Source organism: Panthera uncia, chromosome C2 (assembly GCF_023721935.1).
Source record: "Panthera uncia isolate 11264 chromosome C2, Puncia_PCG_1.0, whole genome shotgun sequence".
Classification (NCBI taxonomy): Eukaryota; Metazoa; Chordata; class Mammalia; order Carnivora; family Felidae; genus Panthera; species Panthera uncia.
In genome coordinates, this window is record NC_064810.1 from 102,507,646 (window position 1) to 102,535,504 (window position 27,859).

The window sequence follows — 27,859 nt, forward strand, 5'->3', positions numbered from 1 at the left end:
TTCTAGAATTGGACACAGGACCTTGTAGAAGTACTTACAAAGTATGAGGACAAAGAACTAATAATTGAATTGGTGGTCATGTTAGTTCTTCAAAAATAGTTCAAAAGAAACATTTAACATTTTCTCAGTTACTTTTCTTCAGATGACTCTAAACAATGAAACAATTTTAGCTTAGTCTGTTCTTCTATCTGGGCTCCTATGGTATTTTTTATGGCTCATTAATATTCACACCACCACTGATGTGAATTATTAACTTTTCCTGGTAATAGTTTTAGCATACTACAGGGAGAGATCCCAAACTAGGGTCTGGTGTTGGGTTGAGCCACCTGGGGAGCCTATAAAAAATATGCGTATTTCTTGTAGTTAATTATAACGTACTATATATTTGATTCAAATATTATATATTTGAAAACTGCTAAGAGAGTAGATCTTAAAGTGTCTTATCACAAGAAAAAAATTTGTAACTATGTGTGGTGATGGATGTTAACTAGGCTTATCGTGGTGATCGTTTCACAATATATACAAATATTGAATCATTACATTGTATGCCTGAAATCAATACAATTTTATATAACAATTATATCTCAAAAAATACCAGTTCCTAGATACCCCCCCCCCTGCTTTTTGGGGGGTAGGCAAGGAAGCTGAGGTTGAGAAAAGTTAAATAACTTGCTCAAATTCCCATAGCTAGAAGAGGGCAGAGCTGGGGTTAGAGCTCAGGCATATCTGGAAGCCAAAGTTTGTGTGGGTAAGCAACATACTAGCCTGGTTCCCCACAAGCCCATGTGAACGTGAACAAGCTCTCCACTAACAGCTGGTAGCCCTGTGTGAGTTCCAGTTATATGATCTATAAGAAGGTAGCTTATATGTAAAGAGAGTATAATATTTACCTTGTGCTGTTACTGCGATGATTAAATAAGATAATTTGTTTTTAATATCCTTTTGCCCAGAGACCACTTGGAATGCACCTATAGTTATACAAGCTGGATTACTCACTACAGTGAGGGAAATGCACACCATGGGAAACCTTGGAGGTGTCTCAGTGAGAGGGTGTGAGAATATATTATTAAAGGATTTGGGCTTTTATTAACTAACTAGGGGGCAGGCTTAAGAAAGCAGGGGTAGTTCTACGAATATGTATCTTCATAAATGTTATCCATAGAGAGGGCAGACTAGAGTGAGGCTAAGGCTGTGACTGGCCAAGAAGCAGCAGTCATTTTTATTAGCCAGGATAGCTATGTTTGGTATTTTGTGGCTTGGACAATGTTCACATTTTGTCTGTGTTCAGACAAGATTACATAGTGGTCTTGTTCTTGTCTTGATCCATCATGGTCACAGAGAGGCCATATCTGATGCTGATGTTCTGTGAAATTGTTTATGTTCAACAAAGAGAACATCAAGGCCCAATAACAGTGTCCCAGGTCAGTTCTTTCTTAGAATATATAAGTACCTACTATGGTGTTGGATTCATGGGTGCTCCACCTGTAGGGGCTAGGACTTTCATTGTACTCACCCACACTGCCAGCACAGGACCTTTGAGTCACAGTGAGGCAGGTGGGGGGCTGAGACTTTTGGAGGAATCTAAAAGACAGAGAGGTCTCTTCAAGCTGCAATGAGCCATCTCCCCCAGCTTCAGGCATTACATGAGGCCATTTCCATGAGCTCAGGGGTATTTCAGTCTGTGGAGAATTCCAGAAACAACAAAGAGAAGGCTGCAAGTTAGACAGCCCATCCTGGATTCTGCCTTTGCCGCCTTCCTGAATAACCCTATAGTGAGCACTACTGAGAGCCAGACCTGGGCTAGAGCCTGTGACACCCACCACTTCATGTAAGACAGACGAGCAACCATACTGAAAAATGGAATGAAAGAGGACAGTGTGGTGAGGGTCACCAACAGTCTAAGCAGTGGTTCCCACACTTTCCCGAGCTTTGGAATCACGTGGGAACTTTAAAACTATTGATGCCTGAGTCCCACTTCACCGAATTAATTGGTGCGGGATACTACTTGGGGCATTGCGATTTAAAAAAAACAAAACAAAACAAAACAAAACAAAAAACTCCCTTGGTGATTTAATGCATTGCAAAGTTTGGGAACCGCTGATTTAATCCATACACCTTCACGGTTTGGGGGGGGGGGACGGGTCACGCAGCTGTTAATCGGATGAAAGCTGTGGCACCTCACTCCAGGCACCCGTACTTTGGATACAAAACTTGACCTAGAATTTCAGGGGGGTTATAGATCTTAAGAAGCAAATCGGGGAACACCTTGGGCGGGTATCTCGTGGTCCCCAGTGAAAATTCCCAGATACAGGAGTAGCTAACCCTAATCATGGTGCCATGAGTTCTCTGATCCCTCCAGAAAGAATGGCCCTTGTCCTTCTCCTTCACAGAAGCCTCAGCTTAGTCTCATCAAGCCGAGTTCCCTTAGGGCAAGGGCGCCGACAAGCAGCAAAGGCTAGGAGGATTTGCGCAAGTGTGCGAGTGTGCACGCTGGTGTGCACGCCAGTGTGCACGCGCGGGCCGCTGGCAAGCGTGCGTTTCCGTTACCGGAGCCCCGGCAGCCTCAGACTGCGGCTGCAGCTGCGGATGCGCGCCCGGCACCCCCTCCCAGTCAGTCCCCTCCCCCGGTGGCTCTCGCTCGCCCTCTTCCCTCCCCCCGCAGCGTCGGCAGCCTCCGAGTGTGCCGGGCAGCGCTCAGCACGCGAGCCCCTCCTGCAGCCGCCCCGGCTTGCACTGAGCGCGGAGCCTGGAGCGCGCGTGGCGCCCCCTCCCAGCGGCAGAGCGACGATGAGCCGCGGCGTGGGGGTCGTGGAGAGCAGGTGAGCGCATCTGCGGAGGTCGGGGGATTCGGAAGGAGAAAGGGCAGAGCGGGATGGGGGCTGGCTGGGCCCAACAACGACGCGTTGCAACAGAAGCTCTGCCCCCTTGAGCACCCCCACCCCTCCCGGGGCTCTGTCCTTGCCCTTGCGGGGGAGGGGGCGAGGACTCCACTCCCGTCCAGGCACCCCCGCTCCGGCCACACAAACAAAGCTCACTTCGGTGGCGCCGCCTGCCCCGCGCGGGCACAGAGCATGGGGGGAGCGTTGGCTCCCCCCATGCTCTACCCCAACCCTCTATCCCTGGTCGGGGGTCTGGGTGCACTGCACCGCACCTGCGTAAGGCAGGCGGCGCCGGGGTCGCGCGCAGGTGCCCGCGCGAGAGGCGGCGGCGCGCAGCTCCGGAGGCCCCGCGCGAGAGGCCCGGAGGCGGGGCCTACAGGCGGCGCTGCAGCTCCCTGATGCCGCGTTTTCCCCCGGCACCTAGCTCCCCGGCGTTGCGGCGGTGTCAGGTGGGCCCGATTTATTCACATCCTCCTGGTGGAGGCGGCTGCGGGAGGCCTGCGGGTGCGGAGGAGAGCAGGTGGCGCTGCAGCGCCCCCTTGCTCCCCGCGGGCGGATTCGCGCTCTTCCCGCCTCCGCGGGTGATTCTCCGCCCCCCGAGGTTGGGTTTCTGCTGTCCTCATCTGCCCCTAGCTCCTGGGCTTCCGCTCTTGGGAGCCCCTGCACCCTCTGCACCTGGAGGAGGACTTGGGCGGTCGCTCCGGGCGGATGTCCGAGGTTTTGTTGAGCACTGTCTGCGCTTGGGCTCCCTAGCTTTAAAATGGCTTGAATCGAGGGCAGGATTAGTTCCCTTAACGCCCCCCTTTGCCCTTGTGTGGAGGCTCTACCCCGCGGCAGGCAGTCCATCATGCCCAATGTGGCACTAAAACAATGCCTCACGCACAGAAGGCTCAAATCAGTATAAGCCTGAAGGATTTCTATTATTGTAAAGGTAGCCAGTGCCTCCGTTTGTCACCAGCGTTCCACAGACCTTTAAAAGCAGCTGCTTTTTACATGGGAATGTTTATTAAGAGCTAGTTTTGGGACGCTGTAACGGTATTGTGGTCGTGTTCTCCAGAGTTACTGTCATCTGCAAAAGGAGGCTTTTAGCATTGGATGTAGTGTTTCAGTAAGGCATGTGATGGGCGGTTTGTGAAATATATACTTTAGGTAATCCTCTCAATTGCAGTTAAGTGCTTGCAGGAAGTGACCCCAAGTAGGCAGAAACGCTCAGCAAAGATTCAGCCTGCAGAAAATTTTCTTTTAGGACAGTCACTGCTGCACAACAAAGTTTCTGCACGAACAACTAGAGCAAGGAGAGACTGCCAAGGTTTAAAGTGTCCACGACTTCAGTTTTTTGTGAATCATTAAACATTAGGCCCAGTTTCTCACAGGGTGGAGAGAGGTTTGTTTTTCTGCCACTGTCCTTTCTTTAAAACACTGTTGCAATCAGCAAGGCAGCCCGGAAAAGTCTGTGTGCAGATAGGTTTTACTATTTGATTTCTTGACGTAAGGCTCATGAATAAAACCACAGTGGGACACAGACTGAGTCCACATTGAACATCAAAAACACTTCTTTAGAGGGCTTCACCCAACAGTAAGTCTTGGGAATAATTGTTAAAGAGAACTTTTGAATTAAATTATGGCTAAAAGTAAAGTCCCCCCCAAAAGAAAACAATAAAGAGAGGAAGTGAAATGAAATATAGTATGTGAAATTAACACAGTTATTTACACAAACAGAGCTAACTGAACTTTTCTGCTGGCCACCCAGAAATAGGAGCCCTTCCTGGTATTTCTGTGAGATATGGACCCGCCCTACCTCTTTCCATGAAAACCTGTTAGTTCACCATCTCTGATCTTTCTGGCCTCTCAGGGAGATTGTTGCTAATGTGTCATTTTCATGTTTCAGTATGGCAACAAAGTCGGTATAATTCTGTATCAGACAAGGGTGAGGTGCAAATTGTCTCTGTAAACTTATGTAAAGCACCCTACAGATGATGGCTATTGTTGCTTGTAATTTTTAGTAGCTGCACAGGATTCCATTCTCACATTTTTTGGCATTGTAAGCTGTTTGTTATAGATTTGTTAAATACTGAGGAATAGAGAATCTCTATGTCTACCATATTCTTTCATTTCTTTGTCAGTGAACTTTTTTTTTCAGTGCAAATTGTATGCCAAACCATGTGTTGGATGCTGGGGATATGGAATCCTTGGCTATACACATGCCCTAACTCACATCTTTTTGTTTCTTTTCAGTTCCCAGACTTGTAAATAAATTACAGCAGAGCAGTGCAATAACCCCATTAATCCAGGTGTATATCAGATGTTGTTGGCTCAGGGAGGGGAACAGAGAAGTGATTCCTTCTCCAGGGCTGACTCATGGGAATTCCCCTACCGCATACATCGTCAGCTCAGGCAAGCTGTCCTTCTTGTCCACCCCGGGCACTTACAATTTCTTTCTCTTTTCCGCCTACCCTCCTTCTCTTCTCACTGTTAGAAATGTTCTAGCTTGGTTCCAGTCCTTTTCTCTGCTGGCCCCACTTCCCTTTGGAGTATATTATGCAAAGTTCTCATTGATAGTTATAAGAAGGAAGAAGGGAATAAACCTCAAAACTGTTCCCCCCCAATTCCTGTCACCCCATAGCTGCCTTTTAGGCCATATCCCCAATGCAGTTTAGCATTGGTTTACCTTGCTTTCGCACCTGCCGGGGTCATCCTCCATTCACAACTGTGGCCTGTAAAGCTGAAGTTCTAAATACTTTACTTTTCCTTTCCGAAGATGATGAAAATCCTTTGTGTGTATGTGGGTGCGTGGGTGGGTGGGTGCGTGTACACAATCATGTAGAAAACACAAGCTTCTTAAGTGACATATCACAAAGCGAACACGTCTATGTAAACACAACCCAGGTCAAGAACTAAAACATGGCACCCCAAAGCCCCTCTCACTCTCCAGTCCCTCATAGTCGTATTTCTCCTCCCTAAAGGAAAGAGAGCTTAATTTTGCTTGTTTGTAAACTTTATAAACATAGAATCATATGGCATATAATCTTCATGCCTGGCTTATTTTATGTGACACTACATTTGTGAGAGTGATCCACATTGTTGTGTGTAAGTAGTTCCTTCCTTTTCATTGTTTACAGTATTCCATTTTACGATTGTATCGTGTTTTTTGATCCATTCTACTCTTGATGAGCATGGTAGTTTCCAGTTGTTGCCTACTACAAAAAATGTGCAATCAATCCTTCAGCCTTTCGATACCCAAAGGCCTACCAGTTTCACCATTATTTTTTCCTATTGGAGTAACCTAAAAAGGGATAGGGGTAGGTGAAGGAGCCGGCTGGGTGAGCCAGCCCTGTGGATTTTTCATCTTTGCTAGCGCTAAGTACCTTTGGAGGGACTGAAGACTGTGTTCTCATTCAGTGACCTAAACATAGAAGAAAAAAAAACCGTGGGATGGCTTCTTTTGTGAGTAAGCTGATTGGAAGTGGTGATCTTTAGAAAAGAAAGAAGAAAAGAAACTAGGTCATGATGGGAAACCAGCTTGGTTTGGGAAGTATCCCCAAAGGGATGGACAGCTGGTGGCCCAGGGTACCCACATCTCTCCTGCCCTCCTCTCTCTACCTTCCCTTTGTTGAGTCTCTCATCTACCCCAGGGCTAGTCGTGGAGGGCTTGCCTCAGAGGAAGTCTTTCTGTCCTGGCTTGTATGGAGGGGGACTGTTGGCTTCTAGAGCACAGTTCTGAATGAAGGCAGTTTCCCTGGAGTGTGCTTTAAGAATAAGTAACCCCCTGGAAGGTTTTTGTCCCCTAGTACTACAAGGCCTTGGGCTTGGCTGGCTCTTGTGGTCTGGGGGACTGAGGTTTTCTTTAGAGAAAGTCTTAGGCTTCTGGGCTCAATACAAGCAGTGTGTGAACCTGCAAGTTGTCAGGGGGTCGGTTCTGACAAGTTTAGGCAAGTCCCCATGTGAGATGCTGAGGACAGTGGGTTTGGGGACCTGTACTATTGACTTCTTCCTCTGCTTTCAAGTTTTAAATCTTCCCAGGGTGGAAATGCAGAGACTACTCAGCAGACTGAATAATTGCCACTTTGCATCCTGGCAGTTGCTATCAGTTTGGTTATAGAGTTAGGATTTGTCCACCTCCCTGACCTTCCTCATCTCCTGCTTCTTTCCCTCTGACCACACTTGCTCTCCCCCTGTTCCTGGACCTTGATCAACTCCTTCCTGTCTCAGACAGGAGCTGCCCCCACTACTCCCATTTCTTCCCTCTTGTCCATTTCTGCTTGTCCTTTGTGGCCCAGCTTACATGTCACTTTCCCAGGGAGCCCTCCCCAATTCCTCAATCTTAGAGGAGCTCTCTTGTCATTCTCTCAAAGCACTTCTTGTCTCAGATACAGGAAGTCAGGCTTCCCTATCAGGCTGATGGGTTTTGTTGCTTTGTTTACTCGTATCTGGCACATACTCCACATGTGTTAGTTGAATGAGTGAATTGATGAGAAAACCAAGACCTGAGACAAGTTGGGAGATTGTCTCTGCTTATAACTTGTTGTGTGATTTTGGTTATTTATCCACGTACCCTCTCCTAGGTTCCCATCTCCTCTTGTAAAATGATGCATTGGATTGGAAGATCCTGTGGGTTCCTTTCATTTGCAGCTTTTTCTGAGCCTAACAACTAGAGGATTCTGTTTGTGGGGAGGCAGCACTCTTTGAAAATGCAAGATGGACTTAGCATCATGGTTTAATTGGCTGTTTTGTTAGTCACATGCTTGTGATCTTAGCATCAGAGGTCAGTTCTTCCTGTTCTCATAGCCTGCTCTGGGCTAACCTATAGCTTATGTTTGTTTTTATTTTGCTCTTCTGGCATCATATACATATGTATTTGTTTTCTGATTAGTCTCCCTTCTCCATTAGGGTGCTCCATGGGGACAAAGTTCATGTGTCTTGTGTTACTTTTATATCCCCTCTGCCTAGCACAGCACCTGTTGTACGGTAAATAGTTAGATGTTTGTTAATTTGAGTTGATAAAAAAGAGATCTGTATTACAGAGAATATTGATTGCATTGGGGTTATTCCCTGGGAAATATAGTTATTTCATGATTAACTCTAGTTTGTGGCTAACATAAACTCTTTTCCACTTTCCTTAACCCATTTGCTTATAGGTTTTACTTTGCTTTTTATGGTCCGTTTTCTAGAAGGTTAATAGGGGCTGAAAGGGGTAAGATACTGGTTGGTTTCATTCTGGTGAAAAGTTAGTTAGAGGAGGATTTGGGGCTTATTATGGATTTAATTATACCAAAAAAGTCTTTCCTATATTTGAAAATTACCTTCACAGGCAGTAGGAACCTTAGTAGGAAGAGAGACTGGTGCTCTGTCATCTGCTTGGCAGAATTTTTTGCTTTTGGTTGTAAAAAGGTATTGATAAAAGCTTGGGCTCTGCAGTCAGATGGACCCGGATTCTTGGGTAAGTTACTCAAGATCTCTGAGTGTTATTTCCTCACCTGTGAAATGGAGATAATGCTAGCCCAGTGACCGGCACTTGAAAGATTGTCGTGATGATTAAATAAGCTCTGATCGACGCATGCCAAGTCTTTGGCTGAATTTCCAGTACACGGTAAACATCTAATAAATACAGGCCATTGTCATAATAAGGTTTTATTTTTACCTTAAGGATTGTTAAAAAAAAATTAAGTGGAGAATTATTACTTCTTGAGCCAGATTTGGGTGAAATCATTCCGATGCCTGATATCAACCTGTCCAGGTGGCACAGAGTCAAGCCGGGTGGTGAGGTTGGAGAACGGGCTTCCTCAGAGGTTAGGATTCTTGAATTCTAGTTGCATCTCACCCTTCACCAGCCGGTGCCGGCTCAGCCAAGTGACTCAATACCTCCCGAGCGGCAGTGTCCTCATCTGCAGGTGGGGAGAGCGGCAGTGTCCTCATCTGCAGGTGGGGATGGCAGTACTGGCCCTGCTTCCTGCTTCCTGGCAGAGCTGGTATGAGGAGCTGGTGCTCTCATGAGTTTGAAAGCACTTTGGAACTTTTAAGGTAACTGCACCCATGTGAGAATTTGGTGTTGCTCTCAGGTTTCATTTCGTTGCAGCTGTGACTTAATTCCAACAATAATTGGTTTTATCCATTTGCACATATTTTACTATTTTATTTTATCTTTAAAGATTTATTTATTTTTGAGAGAGGATGAGCTGGGGAGGGGCAGAGAGTGAGGGGGACAGAAGATGCGAAGCGGGCTCTGTGCCAACAGCAGCAAGCCCAATGTAGGGCTCGAACTTAAACTCATGAAACATGAAACATGACCTGAGCCGAAGTTGGACGCTTAACTGACTGAGCCACGTGGGTGGCCACACATATTTTAATATTATCCACATTTCCCAACAAACATGCAATAAATACCCTCATTGAATATCAGCCCTTTGAGGTTTCAAGCCTGTTCTTTCAGTCCTGTAGCAGCTCAGGGATTTTACTGTGCCAAGATGCAGGGTGTTTTTGTTTGTTTCCCCCCCTCCTGTAAGGGAAAGCTCATAATCCTGGGAAGCTCATAGGTATGAGGCAGCATTTATATTTGATGTTGATGTTGGAACTGCAATAAAATTTTACCTAATAATAATGATTAAGTCCAGATCAAAATTTAAGGAGCTTTAAATGCTAAGTAAATGTCTGTGCCCCTTTCCAACTTATCTTCAGTCCCTGAATTACACTGAGAATATATGGAATGGGTGCTATCTCTCGATGGTTGCTGTGGTTTTAAGTTAGAGCAATGCACATGGCAAAAGAGAGTGTGGGGACCTAGCATTCATGTAGTGGTAAGGAGCCCTGTGGGTCCACCAGGGTCTGCCTCCTCCACGTGGCTGGACTGGGCAGGTGCGCTGCCTTGCGGGCGGGTTCCTCCTCGTCGGGTCTAAGCCCTTCCCCCTGAGCTGCTCCCCCTGAGTGTCTGGCCACTAATCTCATCTCAGACACCACTCACTCTCATCCACTTCATGGAGAAAATAAAGGATTTTATACAGAGGCTTTCTGGGTTTTAGCAAAAGTTCTAATATCTAAGTAGATGTATATATGTCTGGAAACAGAGATAAGCAGCTGTAGAAAGGGGAAAATGAAAGCGCTAGTGAAGAGGAAAGCATGGTTTTGTTGAGGACACAGAAGTGGGTTTTAACCAGGCATATTTTGTGCAATATGAATGGCTAACTTTCAATCCATGTTCGCATAATTATTTTCAAATTAAAAAGCATAGCGACTGCATTATAAGAGGCATGAGTCTAGAGGAAAAAAGATGTAATGGTTGACTTGTTCTTTTATGCGTCTTACTAAAGACCATATTTTAGCCATTCTTAGTTTCTTGAAGCATTTCCCAATTACAGGATCACCACCACCGCCCGACCTTTTGAGCAGGAGTTGAGGATTAAAAAATGAGAGGATTTAAGTCTGAAAATGAGAATGTGTGTATCTCCTAGAGTTGTGGAATTTGGGAAATAGCAAATACTTGGGGAAGCTTACCAGTGTAAAATCTTGAGTTGAGGAGGTTTACCACGTCTGGGATCCCAAATAACTTGGGGGTGAAGAGGAGGGAAGGGAAAGCGGTTGGTCTGCTACTGCTTTAGCTGTCGTCACCCTCAGTTTACCACCAGGGTTGAGGGTTGGGGGTGGAGTGGCGGGCAGTGACGGAAGGCCTGGTAGCAGGCAAGTACATGGGCTTAGAAGTTCTAATGGCCTAGAGTCAAGTGCTGCTTTTCTAGCTGTTAGCTCTGTGGCCCTGAGGGAGTTAAGTAACCTGTCTGAGCTTCACTCTCTGCATTTGTAAAATGGCCTTCACAGGCTTATTGGGGTGATTAAATGAGAAAATAAAGATTTTAAACACTCTAAGTGCAAATAGCATCATTGTTTTCTTCAGAATCATCAAAGATTCTGATTCAGTGGGCCCAGAAAAACTGTTTTGGGAAGTCACCTCCCATAGTTCTAATGTTCCTCAGACCATACTTCGAGAAGTGCTCTTCTTAAAGGATGACTAGGAGTTTTGACATCAACGGGAGGGCAGGGTGTCATTTACATGCACTTACAACTCCAGAGGGTGACCTAACATCATAGCACGTGTCCATGGAGCACCCAGAGTTGGGGTACATGACTTGGAAGGCCAGAGGCAGTGACCCTGTGTGGGGGATAATGATAGAGTGAGATGTGTGTGTGTGTGTGTGTGTGTGTGTGTGTGTGTATGTGTGTGTGTGTTAGCCAGGGTGTGCTTGGGACACTGAAGATCTTTCACTCTGGGGGACCACTTAGGGTGGGAGACCAGGGAGCAGGGTGGAGGTCCTTGTGTGCCCTGCTAAGGAACTTAGGCTTTAGCCACAAAGCAGTGAGAAGCACAGAAGGGTGTAAACAAGGACATGATTAGACCTCACTGACAGTCACATGATGGGTAAGCCAAGAGAGTGAGACTGTAGTTATATATAATATTTATGAGGAAATTACAATCAGCTAACCAGGTGGTGAGAACCAATGAGAGAGAGAGAGCGAGAGAGAGAGAGAGAGAGAGAGAGAGAGTGCCCCAGTGAGTGAGTACACACATGAACTGAGATAGAGATAGCGTGTGTTGAGGAGGGGGCAGATTGGAGAGATATATAGAGGGAGGCTCAGGAGGACAAGGACCAGCTGCCTGATGAGGAAAAGGGGGCAGGAGCTGGTGCTGGCTGGTTCCAGGTGGGTGATCTAGGGATGGAATTCTCTGCAAAGGCAGATCAGGAGGAGCAAGTTTTCATGAAGAGGGAAAGCAACGATTAGTTAAGTGCTGACCGTATTTAATTTAAAGTGCTGAAGTGACCACCAGGTCCCAGGCACCTAAAACTCCAAGGAGAGGCCTGGGAAGGAGGTGCGGATTTAGGATCTGAAATGTTGGCATGAAGGTGAGCCCCGAGGCAGTGTGAGGAGTGGGAAGAGGAGGGTGCACAGATGTGCTTCCGGGTTACATCGATGCTCCAGAGGCTGGAGCAGATGGGGCCAGGGGATGAAGCACACAGAGAAGAGAGGTCACTGCAACAGGGGAGGTGGGAAGTGGTGGCAGACCAGGTAAGAAGGGACGTGGAAGCTGTGGAGAAGCCTGTCACCTTGGTCTAATGAGACAGTGGTCACTAAGGACTGAGGAGGCCCACTGGGTCTTTTGGGCAGTAGTCACTGGTAACGTGGGAGAGCAGCAGCCAGGTGGCTTTGAGTCTAGGGGAAAATAGGGAGGAGAGTGGAGATCATGTGTTCTCTTGTGAGACTGCTGCATGTAGGGCACAGAGAGTTCAGCATTGGTGAGGACAAAGGAGAGACCTACTTACGGGGGAGCTATGTGCGCCCTCAGTACTCAGAGTGCCATATCTGAGGGAGGAGGCCAGAGAAGCAGAGCGAGACGACCTGGGAGAAGGAGGGTGACTCACCGAACTGGATGGAGGGTCTAGAGGCCAGTGCAGGATTGGAGTTAGGATTGTGTTCCTGGAGAGGTGATAGAGGAAGGCCAGATGGCTGGGCGTGGATGGGCAATACTGTGAATCTTAAAGGTGCTGTGATGTCTCCCCAGGGTGTGACAGGACAAGAAGTCCATCAGGTGCACACCTGATAAGCTCCATTGAGTGTTTGGCATGGAGTCAGGCCATAGGTGGAGAGTGAGAGGGCCAGGAAATCTATTGGGGAAGGAGAGAGTTCTTTAATTTGCAACATTTCTGGAGAAGCATAGTATAATGATCATTTTGAAGATTTTCATAATTATTTTATGTAAAATTAGTATCCTGTTTTTAAGTTTATTCATTTATTTTGAGAAAGAGAAGGCTCAAGTGCATGAGCAGGGGAGGGGCAGGAAAGAGGGAGAGAGAGAATCCCAAACAAGCTGCATGCTCAGTACAGAGCCTGACGTGGGGCTCAACCTCACAAACCATGAGATCATGACTTGAGCTGAAATCAAGAGTCAGATGCTTAACAAACTGAGCCACCCAGGCGCTTCTAGTATCTGTTTTTAAAAGTCTTTTTCTTTTCTTGCTCTAGTGATGATCATCACAATGCCTCTTCAGAAGAAAAAGGTATGGTACTCTAAGTCATTGTTGAGTTATTAAAAAACTTAATCTATACTGTATAAAACATTTGAAGTCTTAGAAAATGATTATTGATTGACTGCAGCCACTTTGTTCCATTCAGGCGTTCACTGGCTGTTGGCCTGCAAGCCAGCCTCCTTCCATGGGGGTCAAGAAGAAACCGAAGAAGGAGCCAAACCACTCAAGATTGGTAGGTGGCAGTTTTAATAAGCAAGAGAACTGACTTATGAGGCTTGTCTCCATCTGCTTGGTACTTTTAAGCTGGGCATATGTGCATTCATGCATTGAGCGTCTGTGTCAGGATGGGTACTGGCGAATCAAGGTGATAAGACACAGCCGTGGTCCTCCGGGGACCTTGGAGGACCTCCAGACTTCGGTTTGCCAGTCGGATAAATGTGATAGGGTAGATCACAGAGGAGGCATGGCTAACTTGGCGGGGTGAGGGAGACTTTCAGCAGAAGTGACTTGGGGCTAGGTCTTAATGGATCCCTGGGAACTCTGGACCTGGGGCCTGGGAAAGAGACTTCCATGCAATGGGGAGGTATCTGTAAAGGCTTGGAGAAGGAGTGGCAATCATCCTATTTGGGGAACATTCAAATTTGGGGAGCAGGGGAGTAATTAAAATAGATTGATTTTAGCCCAGTGGTTCTCAATCCTGGCTACACATTGCAGTCATCTGGGGACTTTAAAGATCAATACTGCTGTTCAGGCCCCACCTCAGACCAGCTAAATCAGAGGGTCTAGGGAGTGTCTGAGTCCTGGGCTTGGATGTGTTGGGAAAGCTCTCCAGGTGATTCCATGGTGCAGCCAAGGTTGAAAATCACTGTTCTCTGCTTCCAGCCCTGGAGGACCAAGGCCATGTCCCATCAGTTGATTTCCTAGCACCTGTTCCTACACAGTCAGTGCCTCACCCTCCACTCAGGCATCCTCTCATGCAGGAACCTGCCTCCTACTCCCCCCTCTACACCCACATCCAGTTAGTCACCAGCTCCTGGGGGTTGATCTGCTGAAGTAATAATGAGCATGTGTGTAAGTCTAACAACATGGTTGAGAGTGCAGGTTCCCACCAGACTGCCTGAGTTGAAATCTTAACTCCAGACTTCCTGGCCTGGAGTTGGGGGGCGGGGGGGGGGGGGGTGAAGGGGAGGATGGTATGGAGGTGGTGGTCTTGCTTAAGTAAATTAACTGGCCTCAGCTTACATCACTGGACAGTTGTGAAGATTAATGTGTAAATATACATAAAGCATTTTATATAAGTATATGTAAAGTATATATACACAAAATGAGTAAATACATGTAAATACGTGAATATATATATCGATGTGCCTGGCACATGGAACACTCAAAGCCGCTCTTAGCTACTGTCATTATTGTTCTCATCATTATTCTCAAATCTTTTCTTTCCTCCATGTAACTGCTGCCAATCCTTTATTCTGGATGAAGGGAGGGAGGATTTGAGAGTGATGCTAATAACTTTCCGTGTATGTGCTTGCTGAATCCTGATCCTGCATGGGGGCTGGGGCAGTGTCTGCAAACTGGGAGGAGGAGAGAATGCGGATTGGTAGTGGGGGCTGAACCTGGCCAACAGATTAGGCCTCGGGCGCTTCTGGGGTCTGCTGGGAGAGTCAGGGTGCCCCTGGAGGTGGAGGTTGGAATCCAATTGGGAAGCGGTGCGATTGAGGGCTCTTAAGGTGGAAAGGAGGCTGGGAATGGGGAGTGGAGGCTGGGGCGTTAGTAATTGGGGGGTGGCAGAGAGGAGCTGCAGGGTGGGCGGAGGGCACGCAGAGAGGTAGGAGAGCCAGGACCGACCTCACGGGAGCGCCATGTGAGAGGGGGTGGTAGGTGTCTACCTGTGGGAGTCATTTTCTGGGGGTTCATGGTCCTTCAGGGACATCACGGAGAGGATTCCTAACTAGTGGTGGGAACAGAAGCCTGATTGCAATGGGCTGAGACACTGAGTTGGGGGTGAGGAAGTGGAAGGAGACCAAGGACACAAGGTCCCCATTCTTGGGGACTACTCTTTCCAGAAGTAGTTGCATAGTGTGGACTGAGTTTGTCCTGTGCTTCAGTCAGTGGCATTTACTCTCCAGAATTCTGCACTGTTGTGTCATTGAACTTGTGCATGTGAGCTGTCCAGAGGTGCAAGTATAGGAGGAAGACAGGAGCAGTAAGGGCAAGTCAAGGCTGGGTAGGACTTGAGTGACAACGAAATAAAATGATTACTGCAGGCAAAGTGTGATTTGAGCTCCCACTTAAACAATCAAAGTATATTTTATCCATTTCCAAAGGAAAATCAGCCCCCTTTTATATGAACTGTAGTTTTGGACTCAGTAAGAATTTATTAAATTAAGAAGAAATTAGTTGAGTTTGAATCTGTTTTATAATATATATAAATACGGGGCACCAGGGTGGCTCAGTCAGTTGAGTGTACAACTCTTGATTTCAGCGCTGGTCATGATCCCTGGGTCGTGGGATCAAGCCCCTTGTCAGGCTCCATGATGAGCATGGAGCCTGCTCGAGGTTCTCTCTCTCTCCCTCTCTCTCTCTCTCTCTCTCTCTCTCTCTCTCAAATTAAAAAAAATAATATGTAGAAATTACTTCACAGAACCAGAATTAAAAAAAATAGTTCCTATTTTTTGTTCACTGTGTACTTCCCCGGCATATGCCTCTATTCAGGAAAGGACAGCAGTTCTGAGGACAGCAGTTCTGAGGACAGCTCTGAAAGTGAATCTGGTGAGTCACATATGTCTTTTTTAAGTTATAGAATTCTAGTTAAACATATGAACCTTTATTTGTATTTTAAACTAATGCATACATCCCTTATACGGTGTGAGGACACATTACTAGTGTGGTTTTGTGAAGTCCTGAAAAAAAATACTTCCATGGTAAATACTTTCTAGCTGGCAAGCAAAGCGGCCGAACAGGATGAGCTGAAGAAGAAAGACAGGAAGTGGTTGCTATTGGCAAAAGGCAAACATTTTACCTATTCTCCCATTAGCCCGGGTTTCCTCTTGGTTGTCAAGAGAATTTGATTTAGACTTTTTTTTTTTTTTTTTGTAGATAATGAGGAACCAGAACCAGAAAAAACAAGTAAGTATATCCTTCCTCTGAATTTTATTTTTTGTTGTTGAAAGGAAGAAAGGGAAGGATCGCCTTTGTTGCCAACTGCTTGTTCTTTATCTTTTAATATGCAAAATTAAGTTAAACATTGGGAAATTTCTGTAAGCGTTTTGCAAATTTGAGCTCCCTGCACTAACGGTACGTGGCATATGTTCTTGATCTGCACTGACCGCAATCTACAGTGCGGCCACAAGTGGGCCTGGCTTCCTTCTGTGGTGGTCGCTGCTCACAGATTACAGCAGAGTGAACTCTTTGCTGCTGCAAATGTACCATTTGTGGTTTAGAGTCTCCTGGCATGCCATTCTAGTTATTTGTGAGCAACTTGAGTATGAAACCACTTGAGGGGCATGGATTCTAAATATAAAATACGGTTTTGGTCAAGAGTTTTGTAAGTGACTAAGCTTTTATTTTAAGTGATTTTATTTTACTGTAGGATTTTTTTCCCAGTTCTTCGACTGGGATCTGCCCATGAACACTGTAGCAAGGCAGTCAGAGGGCTCCTTTGTAATACTATTAAATAAATGAAATCACTTCACTCGGAAGTCCTGTGTAGAACCTGATTCTCTCTGCAGCTTCCCAGTGGGGAACCTGTGATAGTAACTGTAAGTTTCTTGCAATCATGTTATGCATTGATAAGAACCTGTAATAATCTGTGTATCACCCTTGCAGAGATGTCATATGCTGATACCTATAAAGAAAAAATGTGTGCCTCAGGTCTCTATACATTATGGATGATTTTCATCCTTTAAAAATGCAGTCAAAAGTCTAGCCTCTATAGAATGGTTTAAGATAGAAATGAAATTAGAGAGCTGTGCATTGGGATCAGGTCTCTGATGTTATCCCTGGTAATAACTGGGTAAAGGGCCATAGGGATACGGAGTCTGGAGGCAGGACGCTCAGGCTGCAGAAGCTAGGCCTGGCCCAGGGCCTCACCAGGGCAGGCAACTAGGAGGAAGGCATTTGGAGTCGGTGAGGCTCAAGATAGGCTCAAAATTGGGTGGGAGGGTGTGGTCGTTCTCAGCAGGGTGTGTGTGGAGCAAGACACAAGCCCTGGCCATTGGCTGGATTAGACTTCTTGGTATTCTTTGGCAGTGAAAGTGGCCTCGCATCTTCTGTGGGCTGGCTGAGGATGCTTGTCCTAGGAGTGAGCCCCAGGTCATGTAAGGGGTCCTGCCTCCCCACAAAAGTATTCTCTTTGTCAAAAGAGAGTTTTTATCCTTCCCGTTAGAGGAGAGATCAGAGAGGTACCCACCCATTCACCTCCATTCTCAGGTCAGGTGGAAAGACTAGGTAGGCCACCTTGGAGTATTTGCTCCTCTGTGGGCTAGCAGGCAGCGCAGGCCCACTCACCCTCCTCATGAGTGGATATGCTTTCTACTCATGGGCATGAACTCTGGGGCCACCCTCGTCATATGGATTGAAGGGAAGCTGCGATTTACAAGTTGGGGAGAATTGCATCACTTTTCTCTGCTTTGGCTGGGAAGACCTGGTCAGAGACTCTGTATTTGCGGGCTGGTTAGGATTCTCGAATCTCTTTCCCTTTCTCTGCTCCCAAGGCAGAAAAACATGGGGTGTGGATGAGATACAATGTAGATATACAGCCCATAAATAATTTATAATTTTATGATCCTTCATAGGATAGTAGCTGAGGAAATATGATTGGAGGATTGTGTGGTGTAGGGTTTGGGTATTTCACATCTGTAGTATTCTGAGTCCAGGACTCTGAATACTTATAATCTCTGTTTGCCACTTTATCTTAATGCTGTTTTTTTTTTTTAATTTTTTTTGTGTGTTTTTATTTATTTTTGAGAGAGAGCAAGCGCGAACGGGTAAGGGCAGAGAGAGAGGGAGAGAATCTCAAGCAGGCTCTGCACTGTCAGCACAAAGCCTAATGTGGGGCTTGAACTCACAAACTGTGAGATCGTGACCTGAGCTAAAGTCGGACACTCAGCCGACTGAGCTACCCAGGGGCCCCTTAATGCTTTCTTTTAAAGCTGCTTCTGTCTTATAAACCCTGGTCCCTGGATACTGCCCCAGTAGGCCAGGAATCAGGCAACTTGTGTGTCTTGGGCTGGAGTGCTCTTCTGGGGAGTGTCTGTACCTTCTGGGCATTGGTGATGGCATAGGACCTTGCATATGTGTTGAGGAGCGCCTTACCCATGGGGTGACCCTCCCAAAGGTTGTTCAGACCTTTAAAATATAAGTGACAATGTTGTTGTCTAGAATTCTTGAATTTTTTAATGAGTCCCGCTTATCACCAGAGCAAAATAATAGTTAATAAGTTATCTAACACGGAGCACTTAGGGAATGGTAATTTGTGTTCCTAAGTTTTGGGGGGTGATATTATTCTAATCCCCATTTGACAGATGTGGAAGGCAAAGCATGGGGAGACTTAGTAATATAACCGCAGAGTCCAAGCTCATGCAACTAGTGGCCAGCGTAAATAATAGAAGAATTTATTGCTTGCTTGCTTGCTTGCTTGCTTTCTTTCTTTCTTTCTTTCTTTCTTTCTTTCTTTCTTTCTTTTTCTTTCTCTTTTTCTTTCTTTCTTTCTTTCTTTCTCTCTCTCTCTCTCTCTCTCTCTCTCTCCTCTCTTTCTCTCCTCTCTCTCTCTCTCTCTTTTCTTTCTCTGTTCCCTTTCTTAATATTATTTTTGTATTATGGAATTGTAATCATTCAGAAAAAAGTCACTGAGCGCTTACCAGGCCCTAGAGATACAGTCCTCATGAAGCTCACATTCTAGCAGGGAGAGAGACAGGAAGCAGGAAACACTAAACTGTACAGTGTACCTGGTTGGGGAGATGCCCTCAAGGAAAATGAAGGGTGAAGAGTGAGTATGTCAGGCAGGCCCTCTTGCAGGGGAGTGTGTGTGTGTGTGTGTGTGTGTGTGTGTGTGTGTGTGTTTATGTGTTTGTCAGGAAAGCCTTTCAGATACAAGGATGTTTGAGAGAGACCACAAGGAAGTGAGGGGAGGAGTAGCATGAGCCTTTGTAAGAGGAGACAGTATGGGCAAAGGCCCTGAGTTAGGAGTGTGCTTTGGGGATGGAGAAATGGCAAGCAGTGACGGGAGGGCAGTAGGTGTGGGGAGGCAGGCAGGAAATGAGGTAATGGGGAGCCAGATCATATAGGGCCTTGAGCCATATGGAAGGAGTCTGCATGCTGTATCAGAGAGTCTTACAATAGTTCTGGTTTAAATATGCTTAAAATAGGATGTTGATTCCTTTCTCCCAAGCTAATCTCTAACAGCTTGAGGGCTGACGCCAGCCAAGCATTTATGATGGGCCACGAAGGAGTCTTCAGTGGGGCTGCAGCCCTCCAGGAGAGACACCGGCCTAGGTGAGGAATAACTAATGAAGAGATTGCTCATGCCCCTCTTGTCTCCACAGATGGGGAGCCAGGAGAGTCTTCCACTGAGGAAGCTTCTGCTCAGGGTAAGAACCAGGCAATATGCTTACCCTGCCAGTTTCCTCTGTTTCTCTCCCATGACATGTGGGTCAGGTTTGCAGGATGGGGACAGAGCCTTCACTGCTGCATAAAAAGATCACATAAAGATTTATGTGCCAAGATGGGGTGCACTGAAGTCACATTCAAGCTAATTTTCACACCTTAGACCTGCAGTGGGATTGACAAACATGATGTGTCATGTGTCATTGGATTAACTCCTGCAAGTGTTTAAATACATGTTTAAACTCCTGTCAGTTGGGAAGCTGAAGGTGGGTACTTAAGTAGTACATGACTTACCCTGTGGATGACTTGTGCCAATACATGTGTGATGATCTCTTTCACAGTGCAAGAGTGGGAGGATAAAGACTTGCCCAAGGATCATTTACATTCAGGTATAAACTTACATGTTCCAAAATATTCTTTTAGATCTTGTTATCGCTGAGGGGCATGTACTTTTGAATTTTGTGATCTGGTCATATCACATATATTTATTAAAAAATTTATCTTTGAGGGGCACCTGGGTGGCTCAGTTAGTTGAGCATCCAACTCTTTACTTCAGCTCAGGTCATGATCTCAGGGTTGTGGGATCGAGCCCTGCGTTGGGCTCTGAACTGAGCATGGAGCCTGCTTAAGATTCTCTCTCCCTCTGCCCCTCACCCCTGCTCTCTCTAAAATAACAAAAAAATTAAATAAAAAAATTTTATTTGAAAATGCCAATCACATTCATATAAGTAAAACCTTTTTTCTATTATTTAGAACTTAATAAAATCCAACCTTCCTGTGAACACTGTAATGCTGAAAATGTAAGTATCTTTTAATTATAAAATATGATTTCCTAGTTTGCTTTAAGAAAACAACATTTACTTATATATTACTCGCTTATGTGCATATGTGTGTATACTTTTTCTTCAGAAACAGAATGAGCAAGTGACCCCCAGGCTCCTTTCCCGGGAACAGTTTTTGTAAGTAGTTGTGAATACAGAAGACTTAATATCGTTAGTAATTTAACTTTGTACATAAAAATGACCCCAAATAGGGGAAACACAAAGCAATATCACTAATTTCACACATTTTATGTAACTACTTGGGTTGTTTTCTTTGATAGTGATGCTTCTTCAAAATGTGGTAGAATTTCATTAGTGCTTTTGAATGAAATTAAAAACCTAAATAATTTTAAAAAGTCCTTTGCTGACCAAATGTTAGGCCTAAACAGGTGTTCTTATCTGTCCAATGCAGGCTGAAGTTGGACGCGGAGGGAACTTACCAGTGCACAGAAACTGGCCTGATATTTGAGGTTAACAGAAAAGTTGACATCAAGTATTGCGTTTTGTCCTGGAGCAAATATGCAGACCTGGTTGTTAAGCCCTGGATTGTTGGTGGACCCTTGTTTGATGTTAAATGTGACCCAAACTGTCTTACTTCCATTCAGTTTCCACATTCCCTCTGCTTGGGTCGTAAGTACTCGTTTTCTAAAAGTCTCATTAGTGTGTGCATGTGCGTATATAAGAGTATGTGTGCCATCCGTATACTGCCTGGAACACTAATTTACCTTCATGCTTTAACAGACCATGATGCCAATATGACGTTCAAAGTCTTACATGTTAAAAGTTCTGGGGCCTCGTTAGAATCCACTGTGGATCATTCTGCAACCCATGTCAAGTGGCATGTGAGCTCTCTTTCTCCGGTGGGACCTGTTATTCAAAGTGAAGAAACAGTATACCACCATGGGGCCGTGATTCTCTACAAAGCCATTGACCATAATCCATCCTTGTCTTTTCGAGTGTACATAGCAACCAATAATGAGTCCTTCATCAAGGTAAAGTTAATGAAAATGAATAATAAATGTTGAATACTCTGTGTTCAAACGTTATGCCATGTTTATGTGGGTCCTGTCCCTGTTCATTTAAGTGTCCCCCCACTGTGGGTCTAATTTGGCATAAGGTTCTAAGGTCAGTGCCTCGGTGTGTGCCAAGTCCTCAGGTTTATGGGGTATGGTTGTCTGTACGTGTAAATAGTGTCAAGAAGATAACAGATGGGGAAGTAGCTCTCCATAGATGAGGATGGCCCAGACAAGTAGGCCTGGCTTTGGAGAGGGTTGGCTGATGTACAGTCTAGGCCATTTGTTTTCTATAGCCGTGCTACTCAAAATGTGGTCTGGGACCCAGGGGGCCAGGAATGTCGACATCAGCAGGGAGCTTGGTAAAATGCAAAAGCTCTAGCTCACTCCAAACCTCTAGAATCCGAGCCTGAACTGGGCAGGATTCCCAGGTGATTTGCGTGCACATTAAGAGTTCGAGGAGCACCTGTTCTGGAACACACGGGGGAGCCATTTGAGGCCTTTGGGTCAAATGTAGGATGACTTGAGGTTTCTCTTTGCCTAAAGTTCCTCACATAAGATCCACCTCCCAGGTTAACTCATTGCAGAGGACATTTTTGGATAAAAATTGGCCTGTGGTTCACATTCTGAGTTTTGTAGAGCAGATATTCATGAACCACTTAACTGTGTTTAAGGCAGCGAGGCCTGAAGGGTGGGGGTTTGGGTGTTCATAATGGAACCAGTTTTCCAGAATCAGGATGTGGTGATTATCCCGCTTTCTGAATGCTTACATAGTTAGAGCTGTGGCAGTTAGATCTCCTGTTATACCTTTAACCATTTTCTGTACAATTGTAATGGTTTAGAGGTGGATGGAGAACTGAAATAAATAAAGTAGACAGAAAAAACCATGACTCAAAATTGTCCTTTCAGATTTGAAATGAGAGTTTGACAGAAGTTAAGAAAATAAACATAAGATCTGTGATAAAGTGTACAAAATGATGAGTTGTAGTTTGAGTTACAGAATTTACATTGACAAGGAGGAAGAATTTCCTCTGCCCTACAAGATCCTTCTGGCTGCCCTTCAAGAATCAGGTTGACATGAGACAGATTAACAGGAGAAAATCTAATTTAATTTTGTATGTATGGGGAATCCACACAGATGTGGAAATTCCAAAGACACTCTGGCAAAATGAGGTATATATGTCATTGTGAACTAAGGAGAAGGGGGCAGCATTCTGGGACTTCAAAGGGAAGGAATACACTTTGCAAGAAAATGAAAAAGTAAATGCTTAGTAAACAAGTGCTTGCTGGGCCCCTCAGAAGCAATGGAACATAGAGGACTTTGATGAAACAGGCCTTGCAGGGTTCCTCTCTGTCACCATACCTGGTTCATGTCACGTAATGTAGTTTTCTCTGGTGATAGTTCTCTTCCTGGAGGAGGTCCTCTATCCAACTTCTTCTAGGCAATTGTAGGGGAGGTAAAGAGTGTTTCCTGAATCTGCTGGGTTTTGATTGCTTTCTCAAAAAATTTGTTTAAATTAATTTTTTTAAAAATTCAAGTATAATTAATATACAGTATTATATTAGTTTCAGGTGTACAATACGATTCAACAATTTTGTACATTACACAGGGCTCTTCATGATAAGTGTACTCTTTAATCCCCTTCACCTATTTCACCCACCTACCCACCCTTGATTGCTTTTTAAATCAAAATAGCCTTCATGCCAAAGTAGTCCATCTTGGGGTAGCCTTCCCTTGGCCCCCTACAACATGAAACTACCTATTTCCAGTGTTTTTAGGTTGTAGTGTTTGCACAGCTTTAGAAACGTAAGTTATATTGATTATAATTGGCAATATATATTAAAATTTAAAAATTCTATTAAGTGATAGGTTTTTAGTTTCTTCCTAAGGTAAAATATGCTTCCTTTAATCTTACTAAAGTTAATACTTTCAGTTGGGAAGCTAGTCTTCAAAATAGTATAAAAATAACCCTATCTAAAGTAGAATTACCATGGATTTGGAATAAATATATATATATATTTTTTGAGAGCAAGAGAGAGCCGGTAGGGGTGGGGGATGAGGGGGTGAGGGGGGCAGAGAGAAAGGAGGAGAGAATCCTAAGCAGACTTCCCACTGACTTGGGACTCGAACCCATGAACCATGAGATCATGGCCTGAGCCGAAACGAAGAGTCGAGCTCTTAACCAACTGAGCTACCCAGGCACCCTGGAATAAGGTACTATTATTTAATGAAGTTCATATTTCAGGAAAGTAAATACAAGTAATTAAAAGGGTATTATCTGTACTTCCTGGGAAGCTGGGGTGAGGGGCTGATTGTATCAACAAATGTAGAGGAAGACACCACTAGAACGATAGGGAGCATAGCATGGTTAAAAGGCAGGATGTGCTTCCTGTTGATGTTTGGTTTTTACACCTTCCTGGGTTGTTTTTTTTCCCTACATAGGAAGAACTCCTTGAACTTTGTCTTCAGGAAACCTAAATTTCATGTTCAGCTACTCAGCTGCTTTACAAGTGAGCCTGGGCCAAAGTTTCCTTTAACCTCTTTGGGGCATTCAAGCTATACATATAAAATCAGGGACCCCTCTGGGACAGTTGTGAAAATAAGGATGGGAACATGTAAGGTGCTGGGTAGAAATAAACTTCGGGTAAAGCAGAACTGTTGACAATAAAGTAGCTGCTCTCTGTTCACATCATTGGCATATAATCAATACGAATGTGTAACACTAGCCCTAATTTAATTTTCTCAAATCCTTCAGAAGCAAATTTTAGGTGCCATGCAGGGTGGGTGCTTTGGCTGTAGTGCTTTGGCAGAAAGATGTTTGGGCACCTAGAAGCCTGAAGTGCAGATCAAAGGTGCCTTATTCGCCTCTATGGCATTTCTTTTCAGAGCACCGTGAAAGTTTCTCCCTTGCTGTCATTTTGTACAGGGAAATGAAGATAATGCAGGGCAGCACATGCACTGCTCGGATGCTTAGAGTCCTTACAGTTGTTGCTGATGCATTTCAAAACCAAAACCTATTTCTACCTTCAGGATATTTCCAAGTCTGTAAAGCACTCCTCCAAGAAATTCATGAAAATTGACAAGCCTCCTGTTTGCCAGAAGTTATTGCAGAATGGGAAGAAATACAGACTGATCAGCGAACCAGAAGCCGAAATTACCCCAGAGGTATATATATTTTGAAAACCACTTGGAGTAGCAGCAGGATGTATATTTTGTAGATATGTATTCTGAAGGTTTTAAAATAATGTGTTTTGTTCTCATTTTTTATTTAAAAGAAAGCAATTGTTTTGCTAAACTTGAAGCTTATTCCAGAGATGCTGTTGAATTTCAGAATTAATCTGAAAAATCGACTTATCTAATCTCTTTCCCTTTAAAAAGGTTTTAAATTTTCTCGAGTTTTTTTTTTTAATTAAATTCAATGTTAGCTTCAAAGGAATGAAAACCTTAAGCTTGATTTTAAGTCACAGAGCACTGAAGGTTAATGGAAAAGAGTTGCTAACAAGGGTACTGGCTTTTCTTACTGGAAGGCATTTGAAAAATAGTTATGAGAACAAATTGTCACTAGGTTTCAACTATTCACTGTACACATGACATTTGTAAGTGATTTTGGTTTCCTGTAAATGACTAAGTTATTTTTAAAACTTATTTTCATTATGTGCTCTGATTGTGTGCCATACCTTATCTAACTAGACATCTGTGTGGAAATTCTTTTTGTACACCTTTTTATGTTTGTTTTATAGTTTATGAAAAGTTGAGAACAACGTTTTGATTCCATTACATTAAAAGATGAAGCAAGAGAGAGCTGATTGCAGTGGCCCATGTTGCATTATTTTCTTATATTCTCAGGGGCCTGGTGCCCTGGAGAAGTAGTCAGGTTGATCAGATGGCCTTCTATGACCTTCCTTTCCAGTTTCAAAGGGTCTCTTTCCACCTGGTGTGTTTTGAGCCTTACAGTAGCATGGCTGAAGAAACTAATGTGCAAAGTGGGCCAGTGAGCCACTGAGTCCCATGGCCAGGCGGTGGGAGAGCCTGGCCCTGAGCCCCGTCTGCCCTTGGGTCCTAATTCCACAGTCTTTCCACTGGGATCTGAGAGGTTCTCAGCCCTTGCAAGCTGATCAAGCCCTGGCAGATGCTACCTCAAGATGATCACAAGAAGCCAACTGCGGTCTTGCCTGGGAGGTGGAATTAAATGTGAAGGGCTTGCTTAGAACAGTGTGATTCTTGGCCTTTGCTGCAAAATGGAATTCCTAGGGGAGCTTTAAAAAAGTCTGTGGCCTGGGTTCCATCTCCAGAGATACTGACATAATTGGTTTGGGAGTGGCTTCGGCATCGGGCTTGTTAAAGCTCCCAGGGTGACTATAATGTGCTGCCAGGATTAAGAGCTACCAGGAGAGGGAATAGTACACATTCAGTGGGTAAATCTGTCTAGGAAAGGACTGAGATCGTCCCCAGAGCTCTCGTTTACACAAGATGATGGTGGGAGGGCTTTAAATAGTCTAATTCTGCCACCAGTTGTGTGCTCTCTCTCAACCAAATTTCTGGGCTATAAAATGGGGGATAATCTCCTAGTATTGCCCAAAGGATCATAGAAAGGTAATGGTTTTGGGGTTCTCTGAGAGTTGTGAAACTCTGTAAACCTAAGGTATTCTTGCTGATTTTATACCATTAATGATGTGTTTAACAGTCATTTATCAAAATTACCTATTAAAAGTCAGTCTGGGATAAGAGCTAAGAGTGTCATGATCTTTTCCTTCAAAAGATGCCAGTATAGAAAGAGACATACTATATTCATGTAAAGAAATAATTTTAACTTGTCATGTGGTATTACCATAGAGATGGGTGTGGTGAATTTCAGGAAGGGTTCCCATTGGTGACATTTGTTCTGGGTTTGAAGGGAGAGAGATTCACCGGGGAGGCAGCTCTCCCAGAAGAGGAAACCATAAGTGCCCAAGTGAGGTGATGGGGATGTGCAGCTGGGCTCAGGGCACCAGAATAGTTCCAGGAAATGGGAATGCAGAGGGCTTTGGGAAAAGTGGGGCCACAGGAGAGAGAGAGAGAGAGAGAGAGAGAGAGAGAGAGAGAGAGAGAGAGATCTTTGCTTTGTAGGCCTTCGTGACCTATTAAAGGTTGTGAGGATAATGCTAGTGATTTGTAATGGGAAAGAAGAGGGGCAGGTTAAGATCCCTGGTTTTTAAAGGTGGTGCCTAGTACATTCCAGTGATTTTTTTTTTTTTTTTAAGTAGACTTCTCCCTCTAGGCTTGTGAGTCAGTCTGCAGAGGAGCAGAGGAGGTCCAGGACAGGAATCAGTCTCTGTAGTAGTTAAGAGGAGTCAGAAGGTGGGGCACCTGGGTGGCTCAGTTGGTTAAGCATCTGACTCTTGGATTGTGGCTCAGGTCACGATCTCATAGTTTGTGAGTTTGAGCCTCTCATTGGGCTCTGTGCTGATGGCGCAGAACCTGCTTGGAATTTTCTCGCTCCTTCTCTGCCCCTCCCCCACCCATGCTCGCTCGCTCTCTCTCTCTCTCTTTCAAAATAAATAAATAAACTTAAAAAAAAAAGAGGAGTCAGAAGGTGTGGATTCAAATTCAGTTCTACCATTTCCTAGATGTGGATTTAGGCAAGTTTATTAGCTTCTCTGAGATTCTTTATCCATAAAATAGCAAAGAAAGGGTTTGTTGGGGGAAAGGTGGTATTCAGTGACAGAGTGTGGCTAAAACACTCAGTGTAGTTCTGTCAATGTTTTAAATCAATTCCGGGCTGTGGAATGATCGAAGCAAAAGGTGGTGAGGAAGTTTAAAAGCACCTACAAAAGGGTGATTAGTTTGGGAACGTGAAACACTGAAACCAAGAAAGGGCTGAAAAGTTACATCTTAAAAAAAATAGGGCCAACATACTGGAAGCCTCAATGAAGTAGAAAAGCAGGTTGGAGTAATGAGGGTCTAGAAGCAAGAGAATAAGAGGGTCTGTGATTAAGGAGTGGCATTTCGAGCATCAGAGTTTCAGTAAGCGTTCAGGTCAGCACTAACCCTTCTAGTATTCCTTATTTGACATTTGTTATTGTCAACTAATGCAACTTTTAATTTTAAAAATCCCCCCCCCCCTTTTTTTAAGGAGATCGAATTTGTTGACGGTTCACTTTTAAAATTGAAAAGTTACATTGAAGTGTATTTGGAGCAACCAGTGGAGTTTAAATTACTTTTGGTTGAAATGGATTCTGAGGAAATTGTATGGAAAGCAAAGCTGAGAGAATGTAAGTGTTTTTGTGTCTTGAATGAAAACTCTGGTTTGTGGGTTGGTTGGGGTAGGAAGACAAATAGAGTAATTGTCTGTTTCATTACCGTAACATTTAAAAATGTGATTAAGAGACACAAAAACCCCAGCTAGGCTCTGATTCTCAGGCACCAATGTCCAGACCCCTTGGTCAGTGGGTATAGTTCAGTGAGTATGTGGAAACTTCAGGCAGTGGGTGGGTATAGCCAATAAAGTGTTGTTTTTTTCCCCCCTTACCATTCTGAGGTTTGGGTCTCA

At 44.6% G+C, this 27,859-nt stretch overlaps 1 protein-coding gene across 1 annotated transcript in view; it reads left to right on the top strand.

Moving 5' to 3' along the window:
• Positions 1–2,337: 2,337 nt before the first annotated feature.
• Positions 2,338–27,859, top strand: part of LOC125921623 (uncharacterized) — a 44,895-nt gene continuing 19,373 nt past the window's right edge. The window contains exons 1-13 of the mRNA XM_049629204.1: positions 2,338–2,819; positions 12,882–12,916; positions 13,032–13,118; positions 15,605–15,661; positions 15,989–16,018; positions 19,435–19,479; positions 19,837–19,884; positions 20,249–20,295; positions 20,405–20,454; positions 20,729–20,946; positions 21,058–21,308; positions 24,361–24,495; positions 27,443–27,581. Of these exons, the coding sequence (XP_049485161.1) occupies positions 2,338–2,819; positions 12,882–12,916; positions 13,032–13,118; positions 15,605–15,661; positions 15,989–16,018; positions 19,435–19,479; positions 19,837–19,884; positions 20,249–20,295; positions 20,405–20,454; positions 20,729–20,946; positions 21,058–21,308; positions 24,361–24,495; positions 27,443–27,581 (1,624 nt within the window). The remainder of the gene's footprint in view (positions 2,820–12,881; positions 12,917–13,031; positions 13,119–15,604; positions 15,662–15,988; positions 16,019–19,434; positions 19,480–19,836; positions 19,885–20,248; positions 20,296–20,404; positions 20,455–20,728; positions 20,947–21,057; positions 21,309–24,360; positions 24,496–27,442; positions 27,582–27,859) is intronic.